Raw genomic sequence first — 27,750 nt, forward strand, 5'->3', positions numbered from 1 at the left:
GCTGGAAAAGCCTTGCGCACAATGCAGGGAGCAGAATTCCAGGGAAATAGCTGTCCTGAGTAGGTGCTGGGGGATGGACGTGTGACAATCACCGACAGCAAACTTCAAAATCCACGATAAAGGTTTTTATACAGAAAAAAAAAAAAAAGAAGGGTGAAAAATTCCAGCGGCTTTTCCCACTTTTGGGGTGGCAGCCCCAGCCCAGCTCTGGAGTTTGGATCCAGGAGCTCATCCGCTGGCTCCACAGGGTGTTAAATACGGATTTAATTAATCTCAGTCCTCCAAAAGAGCTGTGAAAGGTTTGGGGGTGCCGCAATCAGCCTCGTTTGAAGGAGGAGGTTGGGAATCATTCTTAGCCTTCCACCACTGGAAACTGGGATTGATCTTTTTTTTTTTTTTTTAATCCCATTCCTTCCCCAACGAGATTTATTTCTGTTAGAAGTGGTATTTTGCTTTTTAAAATGCTAAATTAGTGCTGAGCCAGGGAGGGAGTGAGCAGGGAGTGGAGAGTGAGCGGGGATTTGAGGAGGGGAGTTGGATTCCAGGAGGGAATGGGGATTTCAGGAAGAAAAAGGGGTTTGAGGAGGGAAAATTGACTTTAGGAGTAGAAATTCAAGGTGCGGAGAGCAAGGATTTGAGGGAAGGAGCGGGAATTCAAGAGAGGGAAATGGGATTTGAGGAGGGGAATAGGATTCGAGGTGGAGAGAAGAGGTTCGAGAGGGGAGAAGGGGCTCGAGGGAGAGAACAGGAATTTCAGGGAGGGAACAGGGATTTCAGGGAGAGAACAGGCATTTCAGGGAGGGAACAGGGATATCAGGGAGGGAACAGGGATTCACTGAGACCTGAAGGAGCCGGCGGCACGAACTGGGGCAGGGAGAAAGTACAGACAGCTCTCAGCACATCCTTACAAAAACCCAGCGCTGCCGAGCCCGGGTTCATCCGGGGCTGCCGCGGGGCCGCATTGTGCTGCAGAGCCCCGGGGAAGGAAAGGGAGACAAGGGAACAGCTGGAAACAGCTGGAAACAGCTGGAGCCGCGCGGGGGGTTCGGGCAGCTGCCGCCCTGCTCCATCCTGCCAGCTCCCAGCGCCTCGGCGGGGTGCGGAGCCTCGGGGGACACGGGGACAGACACGGGGACACGGGGACAGACACGGGGACAGACACCGGGACACGGGGACAGACACGGGGACACGGGCGGGCTGCGGGATGGGGGCACCTCAGCGCTGGGACCTGCTCCAGGGAATGTTTCAGGATTTTGTGGAATCCTGGCGGGGCGCTGGGAGGAAAGTCCCGTCCGCCCCACAGCGAGGGAAGAGTCGGAGCCCACGGTTTGGCTCCGTGCGGGGTTTGCAGCCGGGATGGGTGGGATTGGAGCCAGAGCGGCCGTGCCACGCTGGGGACACCCCGAGGCCACCGCAGCGGGACGGCAGGAGAAGCCCAGCTGTGCCACAGGGCAAAAGTGCCGTCCCCTCCCGCCTGGCCTCGCTGCTGGCACCGCGTGTGGCCGCGGGTGACTGTCCCCAGCAGAGCCACGGCAAGGTCAGGGGCAGGATAAAACTATTCCTGGAGCAGAGCTGCTCGGCTCCGCGGGAGGGAAGCGGAGGGGATTGTCTCCTCTGAGCTTTAATTCCCATCCCGGCTGGCCGCGGGGTCACTGGGTGCCCTCCTGGACCTCCATGGGGGGGTCTCGGTGGCCGCGGTGGTCACGGGGCTTGTTCTTGGCAAAGGGCTCCGGGTGTTTTCCACGGGTGCTGCTCCGCACGGGAGATGCTGGGAGGTGACAGATGCTGCTGTCAGCAAGAATCCAGAAAAAAAAATTTACAAAAAAAATTAAATAATTATAAAAAAGGGAAGAAAGAGAGACAGAGCAAAGCCCCACGGAGAAAAAAGCCGCCTCCTCCGTCGTGTCCCGACCAAACCGGGTTCTCCTGTAGTGCCAGACTGGGGAGGGCCCGGGGACAAACGGACGGGGTGGAAGCCAGCAGCTGTAATTAGCCCAGAGCCTCTGCAGCCACCAACCGCTGTCAGTGCTCCCTTCTAATTAGGAAAAAACAAGGGAGAGAAAAAAAAAAAAAATAGGGGAGAGGAAGAAATAAAAAAAAATTAAATTTCCCGAGAGAGACTTTTTTTTTTCTTCTCTCTCTCGCCGGAGTTTTCGCCGCTGCTGCCGGGAGCGGGAGCAGCCGGAGGGCACCGGCTAATCCTGCCTCGCAGGTCTGGGCCGCCGGCTTAGGGCTGGAATCTCTGGTATTCGGGAGCTCGGGGACAACAGAGCTCGAAGCTCTCGGGGCCTCTGGCTCCGAGGGTCATTCCCGGGGGGTTGGGAGGCGTTTTTCCCTGGATTTGCTCCTCTCGGTGTGTGCGTGCGGCTCTGCCCGTCCCCTCCCGCCTCGCCGCCGGGCACCTGGGACAGGTTGCACAAGGATGGAGGCAAATGTGGCCAAGCCCCGGCCTGGGGCTGGCGGGGACAGTTTGGGGTGGCTGCCGAGCCCTGATCCCAGCCCTGATCCCGGCCAGATCCCAGTCCTCATCCCAGCCCTGATCCCAGCCCTGATCCCAGCCCTGATCCCAGCCCTGATCCCGGCCAGATCCCAGCCTTGATCCCAGTCCTCATCCCAGTCCTGATCCCAGTCCTGATCCCAGTCCTGATCCCAGCCCTGATCCCGGCCAGATCCCAGCCTTGATCCCAGTCCTCATCCCAGCCCTGATCCCAGCCAGATCCCAGCCTTGATCCCAGTCCTGATCCCAGCCCCGATCCCAGTCCTGATCCTGGCCCTGATCCCGGCCCTGATCCCAGCCCTGATCCCAGCCCCGATCCCAGCCCCGATCCCAGCCCCGATCCCAACCCTGATCCCAGCCCCGATCCCAGCCCCGATCCCAGTCCTGATCCTGGCCCTGATCCCAGTCCTGATCCCAGTCCTGATCCCAGCCCTGATCCCGGCCAGATCCCAGCCTTGATCCCAGTCCTCATCCCAGCCCTGATCCCAGCCCTGATCCCAGCCCCGATCCCAGCCCCGATCCCAGCCCCGATCCCAACCCTGATCCCAGCCCTGATCCCAGTCCTGATCCCAGCCCCGATCCCAGCCCTGATCCCAGCCCCGATCCCGCTCTCCCACGGGACAAATCCCCGCGTGGTGTTTTTGCGAGGAGAAGGGCGCGGGTGGGCTGGGGACATCACCCAGCGGCATCTCCACAGCCCCATCCCAAACTGCCTGAGGGATGCTCCTGGGCCGAGCCCCCCAGGAGCCCCTCACGGGTAAGGACGTGACTCCAGAGGGGTTCCAGAGCCCCCCAGCGCTGCCCACGGAGGTGAAACCGGCCGGGATGGCATCGCAGGGCAACCGGGAGAGCCGGCTGGGCTGGGAAAATCCAGCCCCACCAGTCCGGAGCCGTGGGAAAGCGCCGAGGCCGTGGGGCTCTGGGGCCGGTGACTCAACCCCGGCTGCTCCAGGAGTGGCTCCGCAGCCCCGGAGCTTCATCCCACTTTTCCAGAGGGCTCCGCTTTTCCCACCGGGGATGCTGCGGGAAGCTCTCTCTTGCTAATTTCTCTCGCTAATTTTCCCCACGCCTCAGCGAGCATCAGGCCGAATTTTGGGAGGTGCTGGGGGGCTTCAGACGCGGTTCCCCCAGCCGGGGGGTCCCGGCTCCCCCCTCGCCCCCCGGCCCAGCCCCGCACGGCCGCTCCCGGCTCGTCCCCGGCTCAGATAAGAGCGCGGGCCGGGATCAACGGTCTCGGGCACAGCGGAGCCGTCACTACACATTAACCAGCTGTCCGATGGAGCAACGCGTCCTCGGAGCCAAGATCAACAGTCCCCAAAGCGAACTGGGAGCGGGGCCAGGGGCAGCGAGAGCGGCCGGAGCCTCCCGGAGAGCCCCCCGCTCCCGGGCTGGGCTCTGCGGGTCGGGCCGGGGTCTCTCCCTGCGGCTGTGGGCGGGTGATGAGCATCCCCAGGGTGTCCCTGCGGCTCCCAGGGATGGGGTTTAAAGGGAAGAAGGTTTGGGATGAACTGGTTTGTGTTTTAGGGCGGAGGTGCCGCATGGTGGATTGTCGCCGGGGATATTTGGGAGGACCCCCGAGTCCCCCCCCCGCTCCCGCTCTGCCGTCAGCATCCCGGGGGTGCCCAGGATTGTCCCTGGGATATTCGGAGGGACCCCTGCCCTCGATTCCCGACAGCAGCATCCCGGGGCTGTCGCTTCCCGGTGTGCCAACCTGTCCTGGGGAAATGGGGCGGGACCCCTGCCCTGACCCCCCTCCAGCGCCAGGGCCCGCTGCGATGGCAAATCCCCAAAGCATCGGACAAAACCCACCGAGCTGCTGGGGCTGCAGGAACCTGGGGGGTTCTGCGGGTCCTGGGGGGGGTCCTGCGTGTCTGAGGGGGGCTCTGCAGATCTGGGGGGGCCTCTGGAGGGGCCCTCTGGGTCTGGGGGGACAAATCTGGATGTTCCGGGAGGGGCTCTGCAGTTTGGGGGGGGCTCTACGTGTCTGCGAGTTTTGGGGGAGGGGGTCTCTGCAGGTCTTGGGGGGGGGTCACTACAGATCCGGGGACCCCTGCGGCTCTGGGGGGGCTCCGACCCCCGCAGCATCCCCCGCATGGGGCAGGGTGGGGGTCCCCCGCCTGTCGCACGTGACCCGTGTGGGAGATGGGGGGAGGGTGGGGGTGACATCCCCACCCCCCCGCCCCCCGCACTGCACCACGCACGGGGGTCCCCCCCTCCCCCCCTCGGGGGTGGGTGGAGCCTCCCGCGCTGGCCCCGCCCCCCCCGGGGCTCCGCAGCCGATGGAATTTTCCACTCGCGGGCGCGGCGCGGGCTCCCGCTGGCCACGCCCCTTCCCGCGCGCCCGCGCGCGCCCGCGAGGCCCCGCCCACCGCCCCGCCCCCCTCACGCTCTCGGCCCCGCCCCCCCTCCCGCCATCCCCCGCGTGAGGGGGGGACAAAGATGGCGGCCGCCATGGCGGCGGGGCTGGGCCGCGGGGCCCCGGGGCTCTGCTGGAAGGTGGGGCCGGGAGGAGCGCGGTGAGGGGAGCTGCGGGGCACGGCGGCGGGGAACGGCTGCGGGGAATGGCTGTAGGGCGGCGGGATGAGCGGTGCAGGGGTGAGGGTGGAGCGCGGAGGAGCCGCGGCGCGCGCGCCGGGCGTGAGGGGAGATCAGTGAAGGCGCTGGCGGTGCTGCGCTCACTCCGCGCTCTCCTCTCCGCTCCCCTCAGGCTGCGCAGTCCCTGCTCCGTCCCGGGGCGTCCTGTGCGGTGGTACCGGTGAGGAGCAGGAGGAAGAGCCCGCGGGTGCCCGAGTGGGCCCGGGAGCTGAGCCCTGAGGAGCGGCAGAGGCGGCTCAAGGCCTCGGCTCCCATCTTCCCGGACGAGCGCATCGAGAGAACTTTCTACTTGGCGTGCACGGGTACGGCCAAACAGTGCCCTCAGCCCGGCCCGGGGGATGGCGTGAGACACAGAATCAGCTGAAATCTGGCTGAATTCCTTCCCCCTGCCTGTTCTGGCCAAGGGGAGAGGCGTCCCTGATCTCCAGAGTTGTTGGTGCTTCCTTGAATCCTGGAATCGCAGAGGGGTTGGTGTGGGGAAATCCCAGTGCCAGCCCTGGGACTGTCCCAAGCTGCTCACAGCACTGTCAGGGATCCACAGCTGCTCTGGGCGCCCTGTGTCACAGTCTGACCACCCTCACAGCGAGGAAGTTCTTCCCAAAATCCCTTCCCGAGGCCGTTTCTGTGTCTGTAAAGGGAGCAGTGCTGGCAGGAGCTGGGAAGCAGCATCACGGAATGGTTTGGGTGGGAAGGGACCTCACAGCCCATCCAGTGCCAGGTGCAGGGACACATCAGGGACACCTCCTCCTGTCCCAGGCTGCTCCAAACTGGCCTGGGACACTTCCAGGGATCCAGGGGCAGCCACAGATTCCCTGGGAAATCCATTCCAGCCCCTCCCTGCTCTCACAGGAGGGATTTCTTCCCAATGTCCCATCCAGACTTCAGTTTGGAGCCATTCCTTGTCCATTGTCCCTCTCCATCATCCCTGTCAGTTCCTGGAAGGTCACAGTTAGGTCTGTGCCTTCTCCAGACTGATCAATCCCAATTTTCCCATCCTTTCCTCATGGGAAAATCCATCCCTCCATCCTCCCTCACCAAACCCAACCTGCTGCCATCCCAGCACAGAATCCCAGCCCTTTTTGGGTTGGAAAGACCCCAAATCCCATCCCATGGGCAGGAACACCTCCTCCTGTCCCAGGCTGCTCCAGCCTGGCCTGGGACACTTCCAGAGATGGGGCAGCCACAGATTCCCTGGGAAATCCATTCCAGCCCCTCCCCACCCTCTCAGGGAGGAATTCCTCCCCAAAATCCTCTCTAAACTTTATTTGGAGGTGTTTTACCCTGTTCCCTGGGTTGTGGGGGACGAGCAGGGAGCAGCACCTCCCGTTCCCTCTCTGTTCCCTGGGTTCTGAGCTGCTTTTCCCAATCCCAGCTGAAATCATGGATCCCTACGTCCCTCCTGAGGGCGATGCCCGCCTCACCTCGCTGTCCAAGGATGGGGTGAAGCAGCAGATGCAGAAGCTGAGGCAGACAGCGGCCTCCCAGCTGGCGTACGTACCCCTCATTAGTTAATTAGCTTCATTAACCTGCTGCAGCCGCTCTCTCTCCTGCCCTCGGGGAGATTCTTCCCCTCAAATCCCCCCCAGGTCACCTCCAGGCCACTCAGGACCCTTCAAAACTCTCCCCAGTTCCCTCTAGGACCTCCCAGATCCTGTTAAAACTCCCCCAGGATCCTCCAGATCCCCTCAAAACTCTCCCAGGTCACCTCCAGACCACCTAGGACCCTCCAGATCCCCTCAAAACTCCCCCCAAATCCCTCCAGGACCTCCCTGATCCCTTAAAACTCCCCAGGACCCCCCAGATCCCCTCAAAACTCTCCCCAAATCCCTCCAGGACCTCCCTGATCCCTTAAAACTCCCCCAAGACTCCCCAGATCCCCTCAAAATTTCTCCAGGACCCCCCAGAACCTTTAAAAATTACCCCAAATCCTTCCAGGACTCCTCAGATCCCCTCAAAACTCCTCCAAGATCCCCCAAATCTCCTCAAAACATCCCTAGGGCCCCCAAGGTCACCTCCAGACCACCCAGGACCCCCCAAATCCCCTCAAAACTCCCCCAAACAACCCCAGGACCCCCTGTGACCCCCCTTGTGTTCCCTCCAGGCCACCCAGGACCCTCCAGATCCTCTCAAAACTCCCCCATGAGCCCCAAATCCCCTCAAAACTCCCCCAGGACCCCCCAAATCCCCTCAAAACTCCCCAAACAACCCCAGGACCCCCTGTGATTCCCCCCATGTTCTCTCCAGGCCACCCAGGACCCCTCAAAACTCCCCCAGGACCCCCCAAATCCCCTCAAAACTCCCCCAGCCCACCTCAGGAGCCCCCCAGGATCCCCTGGCACCCCCCAGATCCCCTCATAACTCCCCCAGATTCCCCCCAGCACCCTTCAGGTCGCATGGGACCCCCCAAAATCCCCATAAAACTCCCCCAAATCCCCCCCAGGACCCCCCAAACCCCCCCAACATCCCCTGAAGTGCCCCCAGGACCCCTCAAGCCCCACCAAACCCCCTCTGTGAGGGGTCTGAGGGATCTCTGGGTGATTTGAAGGATTCCTCTCTGCTTCTCTTCCCTTCCCCAGGAATTCCCACTGGGAATGGCCACACTGCACACTCCTAATTTTTTCAGATTCTTTGGATTTGGCTCTTTTATGACCACCTGGGGGTTTTGTCTTAGCGGGGAGATCTCCAGTCCTCAGCTGGTTAAAAACTGGGATTGAATCCCGTAGGATCCAAACATCCAGGACAGCTCCAATTCGTTCTTTCCTTGATATTTAATTTTATTTTTTCTCCCCCCCTTTTCCCCAGGCTGCGGAAGATCAAGGATCACGACCCGGATTTCAGCACCAAAACCTTCCCTGAGAAAGCCCAGGAGATTTTTATCGAGGCCCACAATTCCCTGGCAAAGTGAGGCCCCTTCCAGGATCCGTGTGGAGCTGTTCAGCTGCTCAGTTTTCCATGGAATTGTGAAATTAGGGGATGGTTTGGGGTTGGGAGGGGCCTTAAAGCCCATCCAGTGGGATTAGAAGGACAAAGAGGGAATCTGTGGATTCCTGGAAGTGTCTGAAGGCTGGACAGGCCTTGGGAAAGGGGGAATTTCGTGGGGAAAGAAGGAATTTCTGGGGAAAAGCGGGAATTTTATGGGGAAAAGCAGAAATTTTGTGGGGAATAGGGGGAATTTCTGGGGAAAAGGGGGAATTCTGTGGGGGAAAGCAGGAATTTTGTGGGGAAAAGAGGTTATTTTGCAGGGGAAAGGGGGAATTTGTGGGGAAAAGAGGAATTTTGTGGGGGATATTGGGAATTTTCTGGGGGAAAGGATGAATTTTCTGGGGGAAAGGAGGAATTTTGGGGAACCTCTTCTGTTTCCTTTGCAGCTTTAACAAGCAGAAGCTTCACTCCCTGGTGACCGAGCGCTGCTACCCTGTAAGTGCCTGGAATTTTGGGATGTTATATTTGTTATAATGTATTATAATGTGTTATAAAGTTGTGTTATAATATTATAAAGTTGTGTTATAATATTATAATATTGTGTTATAATATCATAATATATTATAATATTGTAGTATAATATTATAATGATGCATTATAATATTATAATGATGCATTATAATATTATAATGATGTACTGTAATATTATAATGATGCACTGTAATATTATAATGATGCATTGTAATATTATAATGATGCATTATAATATTATAATGATGCATTGTAATATTATAATGATGCATTATAATGATGTATTATAATATGATGCATTGTAATATTGTAATGATGTATTATAATGATATATTATAATATGATGCATTGTAATATTATAATGATGCATTGTAATATTATAATGATGCATCATAATATTATAATGATACATTATAATATTATAATGATGTATTATAATGACATAACATAATATAGTATTATAATATAATAAACATATAATGTTTAATAATATTTTAAAATGTTAATTTAATAATTATTATTATTTAATAACTTATTATATTTTATTATATAATACGTTATTATATACTATATAATAATATAATATGTATTATATATAAGTATATAATAAATGTAATTTATTATTATATTTAACTTTATATTTGATACTTTATTAAATAAATAATATTTAATAATAATAAATAATAAATAAAATATTCAGTATTTCCTCTCTGTCCCATTCAAAGCGCGTCGGAGCTGATTTTGGCTAACGATGAAATAATTAAAATGAATGATTTGAATGAATTCCCGTGTGTTTTGTCCTGGCAGGACATGGTGCGTGGGAACAGGTACAGAACCATCCGCTGGAGGTTCCTGGAGTCGCTGGAGCCGCCCAGGGTGGTGCACGTGCGCTGTGAGGGCGTCATGAACCGCGGCAACCTCTACGGGCAGGTGACGGTGAGGATGCACAGCCGCCAGGTGAGCCCTGGGAGAAGGACCTGGAACCCCATCCTCATCCCCGTCCCTGTCCTCATCCTCATCCCTGTCCTCGTCCCATCCTCATCCTCATCCCTGTCCTCATCCCCATCCTCATCCCCATTCCCATCCTCATCCCCATTCCCATCCTCATCCCCATCCCTGTCCTCATCCCCGTCCCTGTCCTCATCTCATCCTCATCCCCGTCCCTGTCCTCATCCCCATCCCTGTCCTCATCCCCATCCCTGTCCTCATCTCATCCTCATCCCCGTCCCTGTCCTCATCCCCATCCCTGTCCTCATCCCCATCCCTGTCCTCATCCCCATCCCTGTCCTCATCCCATCCCCGTCCCTGTCCTCATCCCCATCCCTGTCCTCATCCCATCCTCATCCTCATCTCATCCTCATCCTCATCCCTGTCCTCATCCCCATCCCCATCCTCATCCCCATCCTCATCCCCATCCTCATCCCCATCCCTGTCCTCATCCTCATCTCATCCTCATCTTCATCCCCATCCTCATCCCCATCCCTGTCCTCATCCTCATCCTCATCTCATCCTCATCCCCGTCCCTGTCCTCATCCCCGTCCCTGTCCTCATCCCCGTCCCTGTCCTCATCTCATCCTCATCCCTGTCCTCATCCCCGTCCCCATCCCCGTCCCCGTCCTCATCCCCGTCCCTGTCCTCATCCCCATCCCTGTCCTCATCCCCGTCCCTCTCCTCATCCTCATCTCTGTCCTCATCCTCATCCCTGTCCTCATCCCATCCTCATCCTCATCCCTGTCCTCATCCCATCCTCATCCCCGTCCCTGTCCTCATCCCCGTCCCTGTCCTCATCCCCATCCCCATCCTCATCTCATCCCCATCCTCATCCCCATCCCCATCCTCATCTCATCCCCATCCTCATCCCCGTCCTCATCCCCGTCCCTGTCCTCATCCCATCCTCATCCCATCCCTGTCCTCATCCCATCCCCATCCTCATCTCATCCTCATCTCATCCTCGTCCTCATCCTCGTCCTCATCCCCGTCCTCATCCCCGTCCTCATCCCCGTCCTCATCCCCGTCCTCATCCCCGTCCTCATCCCCGTCCTCATCCCCGTCCTCATCCCCGTCCTCATCCCCGTCCTCATCCCCGTCCTCATCCCCGTCCTCATCCCCGTCCTCATCCCCGTCCTCATCCCCGTCCTCATCCCCATTCTCATCCCCTTCCCATCCTCATCCCCATCTTCCCCATCCCCATCCCTGTCCCCATCCCCATCCTCGTCCCCATCTTCCCCATCCCTGTTCCCATCCCCATCCTCATCCCCACCCCCAGGGACACTTCCCGTTCTCCCATCCTGGCCTGGGACACTTCCAGGGATCCAGGGGCAGCCACAGATTCCCTGGGAAATCCATTCCAGCCCCTCCCTGCTCTCACAGGAGGGATTTCTTCCCAATGTCTCATCCAAACTTCAGTTTGGAGCCATTCCTTGTCCACAGTCCCTCTCCATCATCCCTGTCAGTTCCTGGAAGGTCACAGTTAGGTCAGTGCCTTCTCCAGACTGATCAATCCCAATTTTCCCATCCTTTCCTGATGGGAAAATCCATCCCTCCACCCTCCCTCACCAAACCCAACCTGCTGCCATCCCAGCACAGAATCCCAGCCTTTTTTGGGTTGGAAAGACCCCAAATCCCATCCCATGGGCAGGGACACCTCCCCCTATCCCAGGTCACTCCAAACCTCATCCATCCTGGGAATTTTTTGGGGATTTTTTGCCAGATTTTGGCCATCTATGACCGCTTTGGGCGGCTCATGTACGGCGGGGAGGAGATTCCCAAGGATGTCCTGGAATATGTTGTGTTTGAGAGGTACCTGGTGAATCCCTACGGAACGTGGAGGATGCACGGGAAGATCGTTCCGGAATGGGCCCCGCCCAAGGATCCCATCATTAAGGTGGGAAAAGGCTGGGAAATTTCCCTGGGGGGAAATGGAGATCCCTGGGGAGGAAAATGCAAATCCCTGGGGGAAATGGAGATCCCTGAGGGGAAAATTTGGATCCCTGTGGGGGGAAATGGAGATCCCTGAGGGGAAAATTGGGATCCCTGGGGGGAAATTGGGATCCCTGGGGGGGAAATGGAGATCCCTGAGGGGAAAATTGGGATCCCTGAGGGGGAAAATTGGGATCCCTGGAGAGGGAAATTGGGATCCCTGAGGGGGAAAATTGGGATCCCTGGGTGAGGAAAATTGGGATCCCTGGGGAGGGAAATTGGGATCCCTGGAGAGGGAAATTGGGATCCCTGGAGAGGGAAATTGGGATTCCTGGGTGAGGAAAATTGGGATCCCTGAGGGGGAAATGGAGATCCCTGAGGAGGGAAATGGAGATCCTGGGGAGGAAAATTTGGATTCCCTTGGGAGGAAAATTGAGATCCCTGGGGGGGAAGTGGAGATCCCTGGGTGAGGAAAATTGGGATTCCTGGGGAGGAAAATTTGGATCCCTGGGGAGGGAAATGGAGATCTCTGGGGAGGAAAATTGGGATCCCTGGGGAGGGCAGTGGAGATCCCTGGGGGGAAATGGAGATCTCTGGGGAGGGAAATTGGGATCCCTGAGGGGAAATGGAGATCTCTGGGGAGGGAAATGGAGATCCCTGGGGATCATTCTGGACAAACCTGAGCTGCCTGGGAGGGGAAGCTGGGGGGATTCATCCAGGGGCAGAGCAGTTTGGAATGTTCATGGAATTGTTCCCTGGAGCACCTGGGAGCTGGGATGGGGGTGCTGAGGGCCTGGAATGGCTGAGGGCAGGTGTGGGATAATTTTGGGAATCTTTTCCCCCTCTGCCTGACCTGGAAAAGTGTCTCTGCCTCCCTGTGTTGCTAAAAATAGATTTTGGAGAAAAAGGAGGGGAGAATTCCAGCAGAATTCAAGGCTTCCCATCTCATTCCCTTCTCCTGCCTCCACCTGATCCCCTTTTTTCCCTTTCCAGAACCCTCTGCTCCCCTCTTTTCCTGCTGATTTTTGTCCCTTGCTTTTCCAGACGGTGATGATTCCCTCCCCAGCCCCGGATCCCTCACAGGAGCACGAAAAAGTGAAGTAGAAAGTTCTGGAAGGTGGACAGCGACAGCAAAACCAGCTGGGAGGGGAGGACTGGGAACGTGTTGGATGTGGCTGGGAGAAAATTCGGGAATGGGCTCCGGCCACTCCCAGATTTTTCCTCCAAGGAGCCAGAGGGGCTCGGGAGCGGGGTCTGGATGAGCTCTGTCCCAGCGGACTCCGTGTGCTGCAGCCTCACCCCGAGGATGAGGAGCCTCAGGAGCATCCACGGGCCTCCCTCTGTCCTGGAATTCCATGGGAGAGCCCTTGGAATATTTGTCACCTCCATGGGAGGTGCCACAGACCTGCAGCTCACTCATTAAAACTTCACCTGTGGCTGTGGGCTCGAGTTCTTCCCCATCTCTACTGATTCCCAAACTCCTTTTTTTTTTAAACTTTAAGACTTTCTATAAAGTTCTGTGCTGAGGGGGGTGCTGCCATTGCAGTTCCCCAAAAATTTCCACTGAAATTTCCCAAATTCCAGATTTTCTCGGTGCTGTGGGATTTCCAGCTGATAATTGGATTTAATTTCTCTTTTGATTGCTCAATCCTGCCGTCACTGAGGGACTGGCACCATCCTGTGGACACGGTGACATCTGCAGCTCTCCCTGCTTTTCCAGCATTCCTGGCTTGGGAAAACACTCATTTTAATTTCTTTTTTTTACCCCCATGATTGGGAATAAACCCTTGAGGCTCCTTCCTTATCCCTGCTCTGCTCACAGAACAAAATCCTCCCTGCTCACCCAAGAACAAACCCATTTCTCCTTCTTCTTGTCCTGCTTTTTAACTCAGCCGCTTCCAGAGCGTGGGAGAGTTCAGGGAATTTTTATTTCTTCCTTCAGATGGGTTTTTTTGGAGCTGTGGCTCCTTTTTTTTGGGAGGGCAGGACCCGCTCTTTGTGCCGTGCTGGGAGAGGAGCCAGCCGTGGAATCCCTGCCATGTCCTTTGGGATCTCACAATCCCTCTTTTCCCGGGGAAAAAAAACCCTTTTCCACGGAGCCTGAGTGTGGGATCCCAGATCCCTCCGTGGCTGGCAGGAGAGGATGGAATTCCTCCAGAGGGAGGAGAGGATTGGGATGGTTGAGGCTGGAAAAGGGGAATTTTGGGGTGATCTCATGGAGGATCCCAATCCCTGCAGGGAAAGATGGAGAGAAGGGATGGAGGGACACAGGGAATGGGGGGGATCTTGGGATGGAATTCCTGCCTGGGAAGGAATTCCCAGAGGAGCTGTGGCTGATCCATCCTTGGGAATGTTCCAGGTTGGAGCAGCCTGGGACGGTGGGAGGTGGCCCTGGATGGGTTTTAAGGTCCTTTCCCTCCAACCCTGGGGTTCTGTGGGGCTCCCCAGCCCCAGAGGAAAGGGGATTTTGGGGTGGAATGTGGCTTTTTTGGGACATTGGCCTTTCCTTCCAGTCAGCCCCTCTCCAACCTGTGCCGGTCCCTCTCCATATTCCCTGGGGATATCCCGGCTCACTGTGAGCCTCTCCGAGCACACTCCATAGATAATTCCATTTATTTCCTGTATTTACACAAAATTACACAACCAGGACCCCCAACCCAACAGCGGGGCTGGGCAGGGGGAGCAGCCTCCAGCTCCGGCCTGACAGGACCTGGGGGTGGATGGATGGGATCCATGGATGGATGATGGATGGATGGAGCCATGGAGCCATGGATGGAGGGAAGGGTGGATGATGGATGGATCCATGGATGGATGGATGATGGATGGATGATGGATGGATGGATGATGGATGGATCCATGGATGAAGGGATGGATGGATGGATGATGGATGGATGATGGATGGATGATGGATGGATGATGGATGGATGATGGATGATGGATGGATGATGGATGGATGATGGATGGATGATGGATGATGGATGGATGATGGATGATGGATGGATGATGGATGGATGATGGATGATGGATGGATGATGGATGGATGATGGATGGATGATGAATGATGGATGGATGATGGATGGATGATGGATGGATGATGAATGATGGATGGATGATGGATGGATGATGGATGGATGATGGATGGATGATGGATGGATGATGGATGGATGATGGATGGATGATGGATGATGGATGGATGATGGATGGATGATGGATGGATGATGGATGGATCCATGGATGAAGGGATGGATGATGGATGATGGGTGATGGATGGATGGAACCATGGAGCCATGGATGGAGGGAAGGGTGGATGGATGATGGATGGAACCATGGATGGATGGATGGATCCATGGATGGAAGGATTCATGGAACTATGGATGGATGGATGGAGCCATGGAAGGATGGAACCATGGATGGATGGCTCCATGGATGGATTCATGGAACTATGGATGGATCCGTGGATGGGTGGATGGATGGATGGCTCCATGGAACATGGATGGATGATGGATGGAAGGATGGATCCATGGATGGATGGAACCATAGATGAATGGAATCCATGGATGGATGGATGGATGGATCCATGGATGGATGGATGGATGGATCGATGGATGGATGATGGATGGATGGATGAATGAATGGAATCCATGGATGGATAGATCCATGGATGGATAGATCCATGGATGGATTCATGGAACTATGGATGGAACCATGGAAGGATGGACCCACTGCTGCTGGGATCTGCTCACACCCCACCCCCATCCCGGGGTCTCCCCCCAGCTCTGCCCTGCCCGGGGCAGCTCTGGGACGGCTCCGTGCTCTCCTCCTCCCATGGACACACCTCGGAGCTTTTCCCCGTGTCCGAGCCGGGCCTGGCAGGCGCTGGAGCCTCTCCAGCTTCCCAAGGACAAACCTCAGCCAGGCCAGTGCCGGGGCTGGAGCTGCTGCCCACCCCTGGGTGCTGCACGCCGGGCAGGAGCCGGCACAGGGGCCTGTGCTCGGCTTCCCCGCCGGATCTGCCCCTGGAATTTTCCAGAAGTGTTGGAGACACGGCTCTGGCTCCTGCCTGTCCCATCCCTGCTGGGGAAGCTCTGTGGGCTCCCTGTGGCTGGGAGATTTCCTCCTCTGACCCCATGGGCTCTGCTGCTTCCCAGGGACAAATTTCAGATTTCCTGCTCTCCGTGCTGTCGGATTTCTTGGATGGCTCCTTCCCCACTGCAGTTTTCAGGGTGAGCTGCTCCGTGTCCGAGCTCTCCCAGGGACAGACGGACACTCGGTCTCTGCTCCCCTTCTCCAGAGCTTTGGAGGCTTCTCTTGGTGGGATTTTCTCCTTTCCCGGGGCTGTTCCCTTCTCCAGCTGAGGTTCAGCCGCTTCCCAGGGACAGATCTCAGCTTTGTCACAGGATTTGGATTCCTGAGTCTCCCATGGACAGATCGATTCCCTCTCTCTGCTCCCCTTCTCCAGAGCTTTGGAGGCTTCTTTTGGTGGGAGTTTCTCCTTTCCTGGAGCTGTTTCTTTCTCTATCTGAGGTTCAGCCACTTCCCAGGGACAGATCTCGGCTTTGTCACTGGATTCAACCTCCCAGGGACAGATCTCTGCCTTCTCCGAGCTCTGGGATTTCCCTGAAGGTGCTTTGGGCACTGCTGAGCTCCCAGTGCGGGGTTTGGCCGGAGGCTGCTCCGTGTCCAGGCTCTCCCAGGGACAGATGGACACTCGGTCTCTGCTCCCCTTCTCCAGAGCTTTGGAGGCTTCTTTTCCTGGGAGTTTCTCCTTTCCTGGAGCTGTTCCTTTCTCCATCTGAGGTTCAGCCGCTTCCCAGGGACAGATCTCAGCTTTATCACTGGATTTAGAGTCCTGAGACTCCCAAGGACAGATCGATTCCCTCTCTCTGCTCCCCTTCTCCAGAGCATTTGTGGCTTGTTTTCCTGGGAGTTTCTCCTTTCCTGGAGCTGTTCCCTTCTCCAGCTGAGGTTCAGCCGCTTCCCAGGGACAGATCTCGGCTTTGTCACTGGATTTAGATTCCTGAGACTCCCAGGGACAGATCTCTGCCTTCTCTGAGCTCTGGGATTTCTCTGGAGCTGCCTTGGGCACTGCTGAGCTCCCGATGTGAGGTTTGGCTGGAGGCTGCTCTGTGTCCAGGCTCTCCCAAGGACAGATCGATTCCCTCTCCCTGCTCCCCTTCTCCAGAGCATTTGTGGTTTCTTTTCCTGGGAGTTTCTCCTTTCCCGAGGCTGTTCCCTTCTCCAGCTGAGGTTCAGCCGCTTCCCAGGGACAGATCTCGGCTTTGTCACTGGATTTAGAGTCCTGAGTCTCCCAGGGACAGATCTCTGTCTTCTCCGAGCTCTGGGATTTCCCTGAAGGTGCTTTGGGCACTGCTGAGCTCTCAGTGTGGGGTTTGGCCGGAGGCTGCTCCGTGTCCAGGCTCTCCCAGGGACAGACGGACACTCGCTCTCTGCTGTCCAGGGATCTCTCCGGGCTGGCCAGCGCTGCCTGGCGCGTGATGCGCTTGTCCCCCTTGGAGCCCCCAGCAGGGACCTGCTTTGGCTGCTGGGAGGGAGGCTCTGCCACCTCCCAGGGACAGATCTCGGCTTTGTCACTGGATTTAGATTCCTGAGTCTCCCAGGGACAGATCTCTGCCTTCTCTGAGCTCTGAGATGTCTCTGGAGCTGCCTTGGGCACTGCTGAGCCTCTGCTGCTGGATTTGGCCGGAGGCTGCTCCGTGTCCAGGCTCTCCCAAGGACAGATCGATTCCCTCTCTCTGCTCCCCTTCTCCAGAGCTTTGGAGGCTTCTTTTCCTGGGATTTTCTCCTTTCTTGGAGCTGTTCCTTTCTCCATCTGAGGTTCAGCCGCTTCCCAGGGACAGATCTCGGCTTTGTCACTGGATTTAGAGTCCTGAGACTCCCAGGGACAGATCTCAGCTTTATCACTGGATTCAACCTCCCAGGGACAGATCTCTGCCCTCTCCGAGCTCTGGGATTTCTCTGAAGGTGTTTTGGGCACTGCTGAGCTCCCAGTGCGGGGTTTGGCCGGAGGCTGCTCCGTGTCCGGGCTCTCCCAGGGACAGACGGACACTCGGTCTCTGCTCCCCTTCTCCAGAGCTTTGGAGGTTTGTTTTCCTGGGAGTTTCTCCTTTCCCGGGGCTGTTCCCTTCTCCAGCTGAGGTTCAGCCACTTCCCAGGGACAGATCTCGGCTTTATCACTGGATCTAGAATCCTGAGTCTCCCAGGGACAGATCTCAGCTTTGTCACTGGATTCAACCTCCCAGGGACAGATCTCTGCCCTCTCCGAGCTCTGGGATTTCCCTGAAGGAGATTTAGGCAGGGGTTTGGCTGGGGGCTGCTTTCTTTTTTCTGGTGCTCTGGATCCCACCTTATCTTCCCCCTTGGAAGTGCCGCTCGTGTCCTGCCTCAATCTCTCTTTCCCTGACGGAGCTGATGCCTCTTCCCATGGGCAGATCTCTGTTTTTGGGCTCGGCTCATCCTCCACCTCCCAGGGACAGACGTTCGCCTTTTTGCTCTCGGTGGTTCCAGCCCGCTGGGATGAGGGTTTGGCTGGAGCTGGAGGTTTTCCTGCGAGCTCCATCCCAGGCTGTCCCATACCTTTTTTGGGGGATCCCTGCCCCTCCTGCTCCGGCGGAGCCCCCTCTGTGTCCCAGGGGCAGATTTCTGCTCGGACACTCCTTCCCTGCTCCCGGCTTTCCCACGGGCACACCTCAGCCCTGCTGCCCTCCGCTTGCTCCGGGGCGACTTTCGGCACTTCGGGTGGTTTTTCCATGCTCGGAGATCGCTGAGAATCCCCCTCACTGCCCTTCCCAGGGCAGATTCCTGCTTTGGAGCTGGAATCTCCCCGCGTTCCACCGGGACTGAGCTCTCCCTGCGCGCTCCCTGCCCCGCTCCAGCTCCTTCCAGGCTCGGGCTGGCTGCTCCCCTTTTCCAGCGCCTTGTCCGGGCTCTCTGGGATCCCCCCGTCCTCCCGGGGAGCGATCGCCTCCTGGCGCAGCAGGGCTCCCCTTCCTGCCGGGATTCCGAGCGCTCCGGGCGGACAAACCTCAGCCCGCGGCTCGGTCCCCGCCGCGCCCCGCACGGTCCCGGGGGAGAGCCGGGCTCCGCTCGGGGTGGGCTCCGCAGGCGGGTGCTCCTCCTCAGGGTGCTCCCGGGGCTGGACAGATCCGCTGGTCCCCTGGAGCTGTTCAAGTGTCCCTTCCTCCCCTGTGAGCCCAGGACCGTCCTGCCCCAGATCCGCTGCGGGAGCCTCGTCCCCTTCCTGGGGCAGTGCCCGTGTCACCCCCGGGGGACATCCAGCTCCTCGCTGGCCAGCGCTGGGTGGCTCCAGACCCCCAGCAGGACCCGCGTCCCCTCGGGCAGCTCTGGGCTCCTCCGCCGCTTTGTCCCCACGGTCTGTCCCCGGGGCCAGGCTGTCCCATTGTCCTCCTGTCCCGCTGTCCCCCCAGTCCGCGCCTTCCCCGGGGGTGGCGGCGTTGTTGTTGTGCTGGAGGGCGGGGACCTCGAGGCTCTGCCCGCTCCTCTCGGGGCTTTTGGCAGCGGGCTCCGGGCTGACCCCCCCGAGGGACACGGCCGAGGCCTCTGCCAGGCCGGACTTCTCCCTCCTGCTGCTCCCCCTCTTCCTGAGGCTCCCCTCGCTTTTCCCTTTCAGGATGCTCTTCCCCCTGGAGCGGTTGAGGGCTTTGATGGCGAGTCCCAGGCTCCGGAAACTCTTCTGGGGGGGCGGTTTGGGGCCGGGGGTGGTGGCCTCTGTGTCACCGGGGGTCCCGGACTCTGCTGCCTCGGCCGCTTTTTGTTTCCTGCTCAGGATCTCGTCCTGGACCAGCTCCCAGGGACAGATGTGTGCCGAGGTGGCGGTCGGGGCCAGCAGCCTGCCCTTCCCTGCCCCGGGGGGTGCCGGGCGCTCCGGATCGTCCCCAGCTGTCCCCTGCGCCCCTCGCTCCGGATCGTCCCCAGCTGTCCCCTGCGCCCCTCGCTCCGGATCGTCCCCTGCTGTCCCCTGCGCCCCTCCCGCCTGTACCGGGGGCCCCGGGGGTGGCTCCGGACCGTCCCCGAGCGTCCCCGAGCGCTGCAGGCTCTGGTAGCGGACGGGGGGCGGAGGGGGCGTTTTCTTCACCGTCACCCTCACCCTCCTGGGCGGGTGGGCGCCGTCAACGCTGACACTTTTGATGGGCGCGTAGGTGACACGTTTGTGTCCCCTGGCATCGCCCAGCGGGGCCGCGTCCTCCTGCGGGCCCCTCTCGCCGGGGCTCAGCGGGGTCGCGGTGCCACCGGGGACCCCCGGGGCCGGTTCCGAGAGGTGGCGGCTGCCGGGCCACTGCTGCCGGGCGGCCCTGCGGGCGGCCAGCAGCGCCACTTCCCGAGCCCCGGCGACAACGCTGTGCGACTTCTGCAAGGGCGGAGCGCGGCCCGGGGGTGGCTGCCGGTGCCCCGCCAGGTTTTGGGCGCTGGCCGATTTGCACAGGAGCGGGGCGGCGTCCAGAGAGTCGCTGTCCGATTGCTCCGAGTCCGGCACCGCCGCCGTCGGAGGCTCCTGGGGCGGGCTGGGGGTGCGCGACCCTCGGGGGGGCGGCTGCGGGGGCCCCTCGGAGCTGCGGGATTTGCGCAGGGCTGAGGAGCGGCGCCGGGAGCTTTCGTCCCGCATCCTCAGGCCGGTCCCGCCGGCATCCACGAGCCGCTTGGCCGAGGAGCTGCGGCGGCACAGGGTCCCCGGGCGGTCACCGGTGCTGCTGCGGCGGGACAGGGTCCCCGGGCGGTCCCCGGTGCTGCTGCGGCGGGACAGGGTCCCCGGGCGGTCCCCGGTGCTCTCGGCCAGCTCGGTCCCGCTCCGGCGCAGGATGGAGCGGACCAGGCTGCGGCGGGAGCTGCGTTTCTTGGCCAGGTGCGGGTTGTTGGTCGCCATCCGCCACGTCTTGTGCACCTCCAGCTGCCGGTAAAGCTTCTTCAGCTCCTCCTGCGCCGCGGGCGGGGACGCGGCAGAGAAAAGGGAGAGAGGAGAGCGCCTACAGCGGGGGATGCGGCCGGGACAGCCCCGCCGAGCCCCGGCTTGTCCCCGTGTCCCCAAAACCCTCCCCTCGCTGCCCTGAGGACGCAGCGGGGTTTGCCCACCCGCCTGGGGTCACCCTGCAGCCCCTCGTCCCCTCCCTCTGCTTTGCGTCAGGAAAAGATTGCGAAAGGCACCTCTTACTCTGCACAGCTAGCGTCAAAAGAAGGTCCTGAGTGTGCCACCCACCCGAATGTCATCGGGGTCGAGACTGTGCTCGCTCCAGGCGGACGCGATGCTGCTGTTCATGCAGGAGCCCGAGCGCCGCATGTCCAGCTCGTCCTCGTACACCTCGGCCGTGATCTCCTCCCGCAGTGGCGAGCCCGTGTGCAGGAACTGCAGGGACACGCGGGGGAGTCACCCGCGGGTCCTGTCACAGCTCCCCGAGACTCTGGGATGAGTGTTAGTGATGGAATGGAGGAGTTGTTGAGGCTGGAAAAGCTCTCCGGGGTCAGCGCGCTCAGGTCTTCCCCCCAGCGCTGCCCCACCTCCCCAAGAGCCGCATCCACACGTTCTCCAGCACTTCCAGGGCTGGGGACTCCACTTGTTCCAGAGCTTTCCATGAGAAATTTCCCCAATATCCGACCCAAACCTCCCCTGGCCCAGCCTGAGGCCGTTCCCTCTCCTGTCCCCATTCCCTGGGAGCAGAGCCTGACCCTCCCATGGCTGTCCCCTCCTGTCAGGGACTTGTGCAGAGCCAGAATGTTCCAGAGCTGCTTCTTCTCCTGGCTGAGCTCCCCCTGAGCCTCCTCTGGTGCTCCAGCCCCTTCCCCAGCTCCGCTCCTTCCCTGGAATACCTTGGGAATGAAGAGCAGGGCCAGGGTCATGGTGATGGTGCCGTGGGTGTGAGCGAAGAAGAGCAGCAGAGTCCAGTCCGGGTGCAGCGAGGGGACAATCAGGAACCTGGAAGGGACAATCAGGAACCTGGAAGGGACAATCAGGAACCTGGAAGGGACCAGGGGGGCACTGCCAGCCCCCTCCCCACCCGGCCACCCACACCCTCCCCACCGCGGGGATCCCGAGCACTTTCCTTTGGAGATCCCAAACCCTTCCAGGCTCGGGATGGTTCCTGAGCATCCCGTGGGGCGGGAACTTGGATTCCTGGCCCTACCTGACGGCGTGGAAGGCGGCTGAGACCATGAGCTCGTTGTGAAGGGCGATGCCCAGGTAGCGGGGCTCGTGGAAGGCGGAGGGCACGGCGCGCGTGGCGTAGCACAGGAAGCTGCCCCACAGCAGCAGCAGCATCTCGGCTGTGGGGCAGAGCGGGACAGAGCCTCAGCAGCCACACCCAGCCCCCCTCGCAGCTTTTTGGGGGGCTCAGCTGCTGCCCAGCACCCGGGGGGTGTCGGAATGTGCCGGGTCACAGCCGGGTCTGGAGCATCCCCCAGCACGGCCTTCCCAAAATTTGGGATTCAGCGCCTGAGCCAGGGGATGCTCAGGGGGGAGAGGCAGCTGGGACACCCCAAACCCTCCTTGAAACCTCCAGGAGGATTGGAGGGACTGAAAGGGAATAAAAACTCCTCATTTATGGAATGCGGTCCTTGGGCTGTGGGGACCCCCAGGTCCTTGAAACTTCCAGGTGGATTAAATGGACAAGGGAATGAAAATGATGGAATGGGGTCCTGGGGCTGTGGGGACCCCCAGGTCCTTGCAGCTTTCAGGAAGATTAAATGGACAAGGGAATGAAAATGATGGAATGGGGTCCTGGGGTTGTGGGGACCCCCAGGTCCTTGCAGCTTCCTGGTGGATTAAATGGACAAGGGAATGAAAATGATGGGATGGGAATCTGGGGCTGTGGGGACCCCCAGGTTCTTGCAGCTTTCAGGAAGATTAAATGGACAAGGGAATGAAAATGATGGAATGGGGTCCTGGGGCTGTGGGGACCCCCAGGTCCTAGAAACTTCCAGGTGGATTAAATGGACAAGGGAATGAAAATGATGGGATGGGAACCTGGGGCTGTGGGGACCCCCAGGTCCTTGCAGCTTCCTGGTGGATTAAATGGACAAGGGAATGAAAGCCCCACATTTATGGGATGGGGTCCTGGGACCATGGGGACCTCCAGGTCCTTGCAGCTTTCAGGAAGATTAAATGGACAAGGGAGTGAAAATGATGGAATGGGGTCTCAGGGCTGGTCCTTGCAGCTTCCTTGCGGATTAAATGGACAAGGGAGCAAAAGCCCCACATTTAGGGGTGGGGTCCGGGGGCCGTGGGGACCCCCAGGACACACTGGGGGCCGGTCTCACCGATGACCATCATGTAATCCCAGCAGTCGTGGCCGCAGATGGAGAAGTGGAGGCCGCGGGTGGTCTGGGCACGGATGACCAGCGGGATGTTCTTGCGGGCGTTCTCCAGCATGCCGATGGTCCAGGCGGCCAGGAACCACAGCACCAGGAGCAGGATGGGCGCCAGCATCCGCAGCACCCGCCCGCTCGACACGTAGGGAGCGCGCTGGGCCGTGCGGGACAGGAACACCTTCAGCACCCTGCCAAGGGGTGTGGAGGGTGAGACCCCCGCCTGTCACAGTGAGACCCCCACACTGAGACCCCCGCACTGAGACCCCCGCCTGTCACAGTGAGACCCCCACATTGAGACCCCCTCACTGAGACCCCCGCACTGAGACCCCTGCCTGTCACAGTGAGACCCCTGCACTGAGACCCCCACACTGAGACCCCCACACTGAGACCCCCACACTGAGACCCCCGCACTGAGACCCCCGCCTGTCACAGTGAGACCCCCACACTGAGACCCCTGCCCATCCCAGTGAGATCCCTGCCCGTCCCAGTGAGACCCCAGCACTGAGACCCCCGCACTGAGACCCCCACACTGAGACCCCCGCATGTCACAGTGAGACCCCCACACTGAGACCCCCACACTGAGACCCCCACACTGAGACCCCCGCCTGTCACAGTGAGACCCCCACACTGAGACCCCCACACTGAGACCCCGCCTGTCACAGTGAGACCCCTGCACTGAGACCCCCACCTGTCACAGTGAGACCCCCGCCTGTCACAGTGAGACCCCCACACTGAGACCCCCACACTGAGACCCCCACACTGAGACCCCCACACTGAGACCCCTGCTTGTCACAGTGAGACCCCCGCACTGAGACCCCCACACTGAGCCGCCTGCCCATCCCAGTGAGATCCCTGCCCGTCCCACTGAGACCCTCGCCTGTCCCACTGAGACCCCTGGATATCCCAGTGAGACCCCCAAGCTGTCCCAGTGACCCCCTACCCCATCCCACTGAGCCCCCTGCCCATCCCAGTGAGCCCCCAGCCCATCCCAGTGAGACCTCCACACTGAGACCCCCGCCTGTCCCACTGAACCCCCTGCCCATCTCACCGAGCCCCCAGCCCATCCCACTGAGCCCCCTGCCCCATCCCACCGAGCCCCCTGCCCAGTGTGGGCTCTGGGTGTCCCGTCCCCCCTGCCCTCCCCACTTTGGGGGTCCTTAGCACCCAAACCCCTCCCTCAGTGGGGGTCCCAAGCCCCCAGCTACCTGTAGAGCTTGAGGGTGATGGTGCCGTAGACGATGGCGAAGCCGAGCATCCTCACCCAGCGCAGGATGATGCAGCGGAAGATGCTCGGCTTGAAGTACATGATGAACACCTGGAGCGGCGGGAGAGAGGGATCTCGGGCTGGATCCCGGCTGCCACAGCCTCGGGAAGCAGCGGCTTTCCAGGCCAGCCCCGTGCCACCCTCCCCCGTGACCCTGCAGCACCCGCTGCAGCTCCTGCGGGAGGGGAGAGGGGATTTGGGCAGGGATTAATTCCCGCAGCCAGCGGGAGAAAAGGGATTTGGTTTTCTGAGAAGGTTTATACGGGCAGCCCCCAGGGACCGCGCCAGCAAAATTAACAATTAGGTGGAGCCGTGCCCGTGCCCTGCTTGGGGCAGCTCCATCCTGGAAACCCTTCCCAGCCCTGGGGACAGCTGCGACACTCACGGGGAAGTAGAGGAGGAGGGACCCGAAGAGGATGGTCTCCAGCAGGATGATTCCAGACGTGCGGATCCTCTGCAGGGAGAGAAGCGTGAGGGCGCAGCCTCGGGGGGATGCCAGGGTTTGGGGGGACACGGGGACACCTTGCCTTGCTCCGTCGGAAGTGGTAGGACACGAGCATGCTGAGGAAGATGGCCAGCATGCAGCAGGCCTGGCACGACAGCACCGCTGCCCGCAGCACCTGGTCCTCCTGGATCAGGCAGGGAGTGTCGTCCTCACAGGTGGCACAGCCCGGGCGGCACGGCTGGCACCCCAGGCGGGACCCCCCGTCTGTCCCCGCCACACCTGGGGACAGAGCGGTGGGTGGGTGGGGTCAGAACATCCCGGGTGGGGTCAGAACATCTGGGTGGGATCAGAACATCAGGGTGGGATCAGAACATCTGGGTGGGAACAGCAAATCTGGGTGGGATCAGAATATCTGTGTGGGATCAGCACATTCCAGGTGGGATCTGCTCATCAGGGTGGGATCAGAACATCCCGAGTGGGATCAGCACATCTGGGTGGGATCAGCACATTCCAGGTGGGATCAGCACATCTCAGGCCACCCTCCACAGCAGGACACGTGCCCTGTGTCCCCAAAGCCCCCCAGCCCTGGCCCCCACTGCTGTGTCCGTGTGGGGACAATGGGAACAATGGGGACCCACCTGCCCAGGCACCGCTGGCCACTCCGCCGGCCCCATAAAAACCCGGCTTGCACCTGCACAGGTACCTCCCGAGGACGAAGCCGCGGCTCTCCTGGGGGACACACTGAAGGAGACAACCTGAGACACGTCCCCCACCCCCTGCCACCCCCCCCGTCCCCAAATCCCCCCGCCCCAGGGGCTCCAGCAGCCCCCAGCTCAGGGACACCTGACCCCACACCATCCCCCCCCGCAGCCGTGAGGAATCAGTGGTTAAACATTTCAGAATTAAAAGCCAAAGCTTGGCCCCAAATCCCTCCCTAAAACCTAAATGGACACCTAATGCAGCCGAGCGCCCTAATCCTGCCGGGCCGTGACGGCAGCCCCGGGCCGGGCCCCGCTCCCTAATCCCCCGCGGCCGCATCCAGCCCCGAGCGCTCCCGGGCATTGTTGTTCCCTGGAGGGATGCCCGGAGCACAGCCCGACCCTCTGCAAGGCATCGCTGGGCAGGAAACAGGAGCTGGCGACGCCTTTCCCTCCTGGGGACAGCTCCGGATGGGACCCCCGAGGTTGGGGGGCTGCGGGGTTCGCCCTGCCTGGGGGTGCCAAGCCCCCCTCGGGCTCCGCTGTGTCGCCCCCCGGGCTGGGGTGATGCTGTCCCCCTGTCCCCGCCGTCCCCGCGGTGGCCGGGCAGGGAGCAGCCGGGTCACACGGCGGTGGGGAGGGAAGATTTGCACAATAAACCTCTCGCCGCGGTGCGAGAGCAGCTGAGCGAAGCAGATGGATCGGGAGAGAGGATAAAGCTCAGGCCGGAGGGAGGGACGCGGGGCCCGGGCAGCCCGGGGGGTGGTTGGGTGCGGGGTACCCCGGTCCTGGCGGGGTGCGGGGTGCCCGGGGCCGGTACCTGGCTGCTGTTGAGGTCACAGCGATGCGTGTCCGAGAACCAGCCCGGCCCGCTGGAGCACTGGTCGATGGCCACATCCCGCAGCTCCACGTCCACCCGCACGACCCCCCTGTGACCAGGGACGGGGTCAGCGCAGGGGGTGGCGTGGGGCATCCCTGTCCCCCCACCCGTGCCCCCCACCCGAGCCCCAGCGCTGTCTCTGGGCCAGCCGCGGTGGAGCTGGGGCACGGGGGGGGACAATGACAGCGGTCAGGGATGTCCCCAGAGGACAGGGGACAGCTGTCCCTCGGAGCCGTGTCTGGGCTGGCTGGAGCCGGGGCAGGGGCAGAGGCAGCAGCTCCTGGGTGTGAATTCCCTCGAGAGGGATTTTCATGCAACCCATCGGGAAATGGGGGCCTCCGGGGAGCCCCCCACGTGCCCCGCGGGACCAGCGCTGTCCCCTGGGGTCTCCAAAGGGGACACGGATTTCCCCTTGGAAATGGGGCCGTGTCCCCGCTCTGGGACTCCTGCCCTCCCCAGCGCCTCCCTCCTTGGCTCCTCGCGCAGTGGGGACCCCCCCCCAATCCCGGGGACACCCCCAGCTCCCAGGAGGGGTCCCCGCCCGGCTCACCCACCCCCAGCGCGGCACTGTCAGGGGGGTGGCAGCGCAACGTGGGCAGCACAGGGGACACCGAGAGGGGACAGGGATCACCCCCGTGCCTGGAGCTGGCACACGCAGGGGGACACGGGCAGGGCGCTGGGGACACCCCGGGCTGGGTGACACCTCCAGCTTCACCCCCAGCACCCACACACAGCCCCCCCAAAACCCCTCCGCGCTCCGCTTACTTGAACTCGGGGCTGAGGTCCGGCTTGAGCCCGTAGAAGGCGGAGGAGAGCGTGACCGCCCAGGCGGGCAGGAACCGGCCCTCGCGGCACTCCAGGAACGGCGGGGACCAGCGCACGTGGCCCGGGTCCCCCACGTAGCTGTCCCCCCGCTGCCACTTGGGGGTCTCCAGGCTGCGCAGGTCATTGCTGAGCACCCGCTTGCGCAGCGCCGGCGCCCGCTGCGACTTGAGCGCGTTGAACCACTCGTTGTCCCAGCTGAGGTTGCCCAGGCTGGGAGCGGCGTTGGAGACGTCCTGCAGCAGGATCTGCCCGTCCCCCTTGGTGGCCTGCAGCATCAGCCGGGGCTTGGGGGCCAGCGGGTGGGCGTCGAGGGCCAGCACCGCCCTGCGCACCCACGGGTGCCCCTCGGCCAGGCTGCGGACCAGCGCCTGGTACCACTCCACGTCCTCGGCCACGCTGGCCTCGCGGATGTCGTTGGTCTGGAAGAGCATGTTGAGGAAGTTGGCGGCGTGGGCCAGCGCCTCGGGGGCGGCTCGCAGGGCTGCCCGCAGCGCCGGGGGTGGCCCGGCCCCCGGGGCTCCGGTCGCCACCGCCCCGCTGCAGTTGGCCCGGGCCAGGCGCTCGGCATCGCCCGTGCGCAGGAACGCCAGCGCTGCCGCCGAGCCCTCGCTGCCCCCCGCCGCTCCCGGCTCCAGGGTGGGCGCCCAGGAGGATGAGGGGGCCGGGGCCCATCCCGCCGGCCGCGGGGGTCTCTCCTGCGGGCGCTGCCCCGCCGTGAGCGCGGCGATCTGCGCCAGCACCGCGTGGAAGCAGCAGAGCAGCGGCCACCGGCACGGCCCCATGGCTCAGCGGAGCCCCCCGGCCCCCGGCGGCCCCCCCGGCATGGCGGGCAGGGACCCC

At 60.5% G+C, this 27,750-nt stretch overlaps 2 protein-coding genes across 3 annotated transcripts; one reads left to right on the forward strand and one right to left on the reverse strand.

Annotated features, from left to right (window-relative positions):
* The first annotated feature begins 3,762 nt into the window (after window positions 1-3,762).
* MRPL45 (mitochondrial ribosomal protein L45) lies at window positions 3,763-12,913 on the forward strand. Of its 2 annotated transcripts, none has more exons than XM_058857852.1 (8): window positions 3,763-3,993; window positions 5,205-5,394; window positions 6,465-6,582; window positions 7,895-7,993; window positions 8,461-8,509; window positions 9,353-9,502; window positions 11,256-11,429; window positions 12,509-12,913. In XM_058857852.1, the coding sequence occupies exons 1-8, from the start codon at window positions 3,937-3,939 to the stop codon at window positions 12,566-12,568; spliced, it is 897 nt and encodes a 298-aa protein (XP_058713835.1). In that variant the 5' UTR covers window positions 3,763-3,936; the 3' UTR covers window positions 12,569-12,913. The 2 variants fall into 2 exon arrangements, with proteins under 2 accessions (XP_058713835.1, XP_058713834.1); XM_058857851.1 differs by lacking the exon at window positions 3,763-3,993 and adding an exon at window positions 4,884-4,993.
* A 2,285-nt stretch (window positions 12,914-15,198) lies between these two features.
* GPR179 (G protein-coupled receptor 179) lies at window positions 15,199-27,692 on the reverse strand. The gene is made up of 11 exons (XM_058857617.1): window positions 26,851-27,692; window positions 26,026-26,134; window positions 25,146-25,248; window positions 24,590-24,786; window positions 24,448-24,516; window positions 24,004-24,113; window positions 22,748-22,986; window positions 21,616-21,754; window positions 21,302-21,407; window positions 20,694-20,840; window positions 15,199-20,414 (listed from the first exon to the last, which is right to left on the reverse strand). Exons 1-11 carry the CDS (start codon window positions 27,690-27,692, stop codon window positions 15,204-15,206), a joined length of 7,272 nt encoding a protein of 2,423 aa, XP_058713600.1. The 3' UTR covers window positions 15,199-15,203.
* Between the last annotated feature and the right edge of the window lie 58 nt (window positions 27,693-27,750).

The sequence above is a fragment of the Poecile atricapillus genome, chromosome 27 (assembly GCF_030490865.1).
Source record: "Poecile atricapillus isolate bPoeAtr1 chromosome 27, bPoeAtr1.hap1, whole genome shotgun sequence".
NCBI classification, from domain to species: Eukaryota; Metazoa; Chordata; class Aves; order Passeriformes; family Paridae; genus Poecile; species Poecile atricapillus.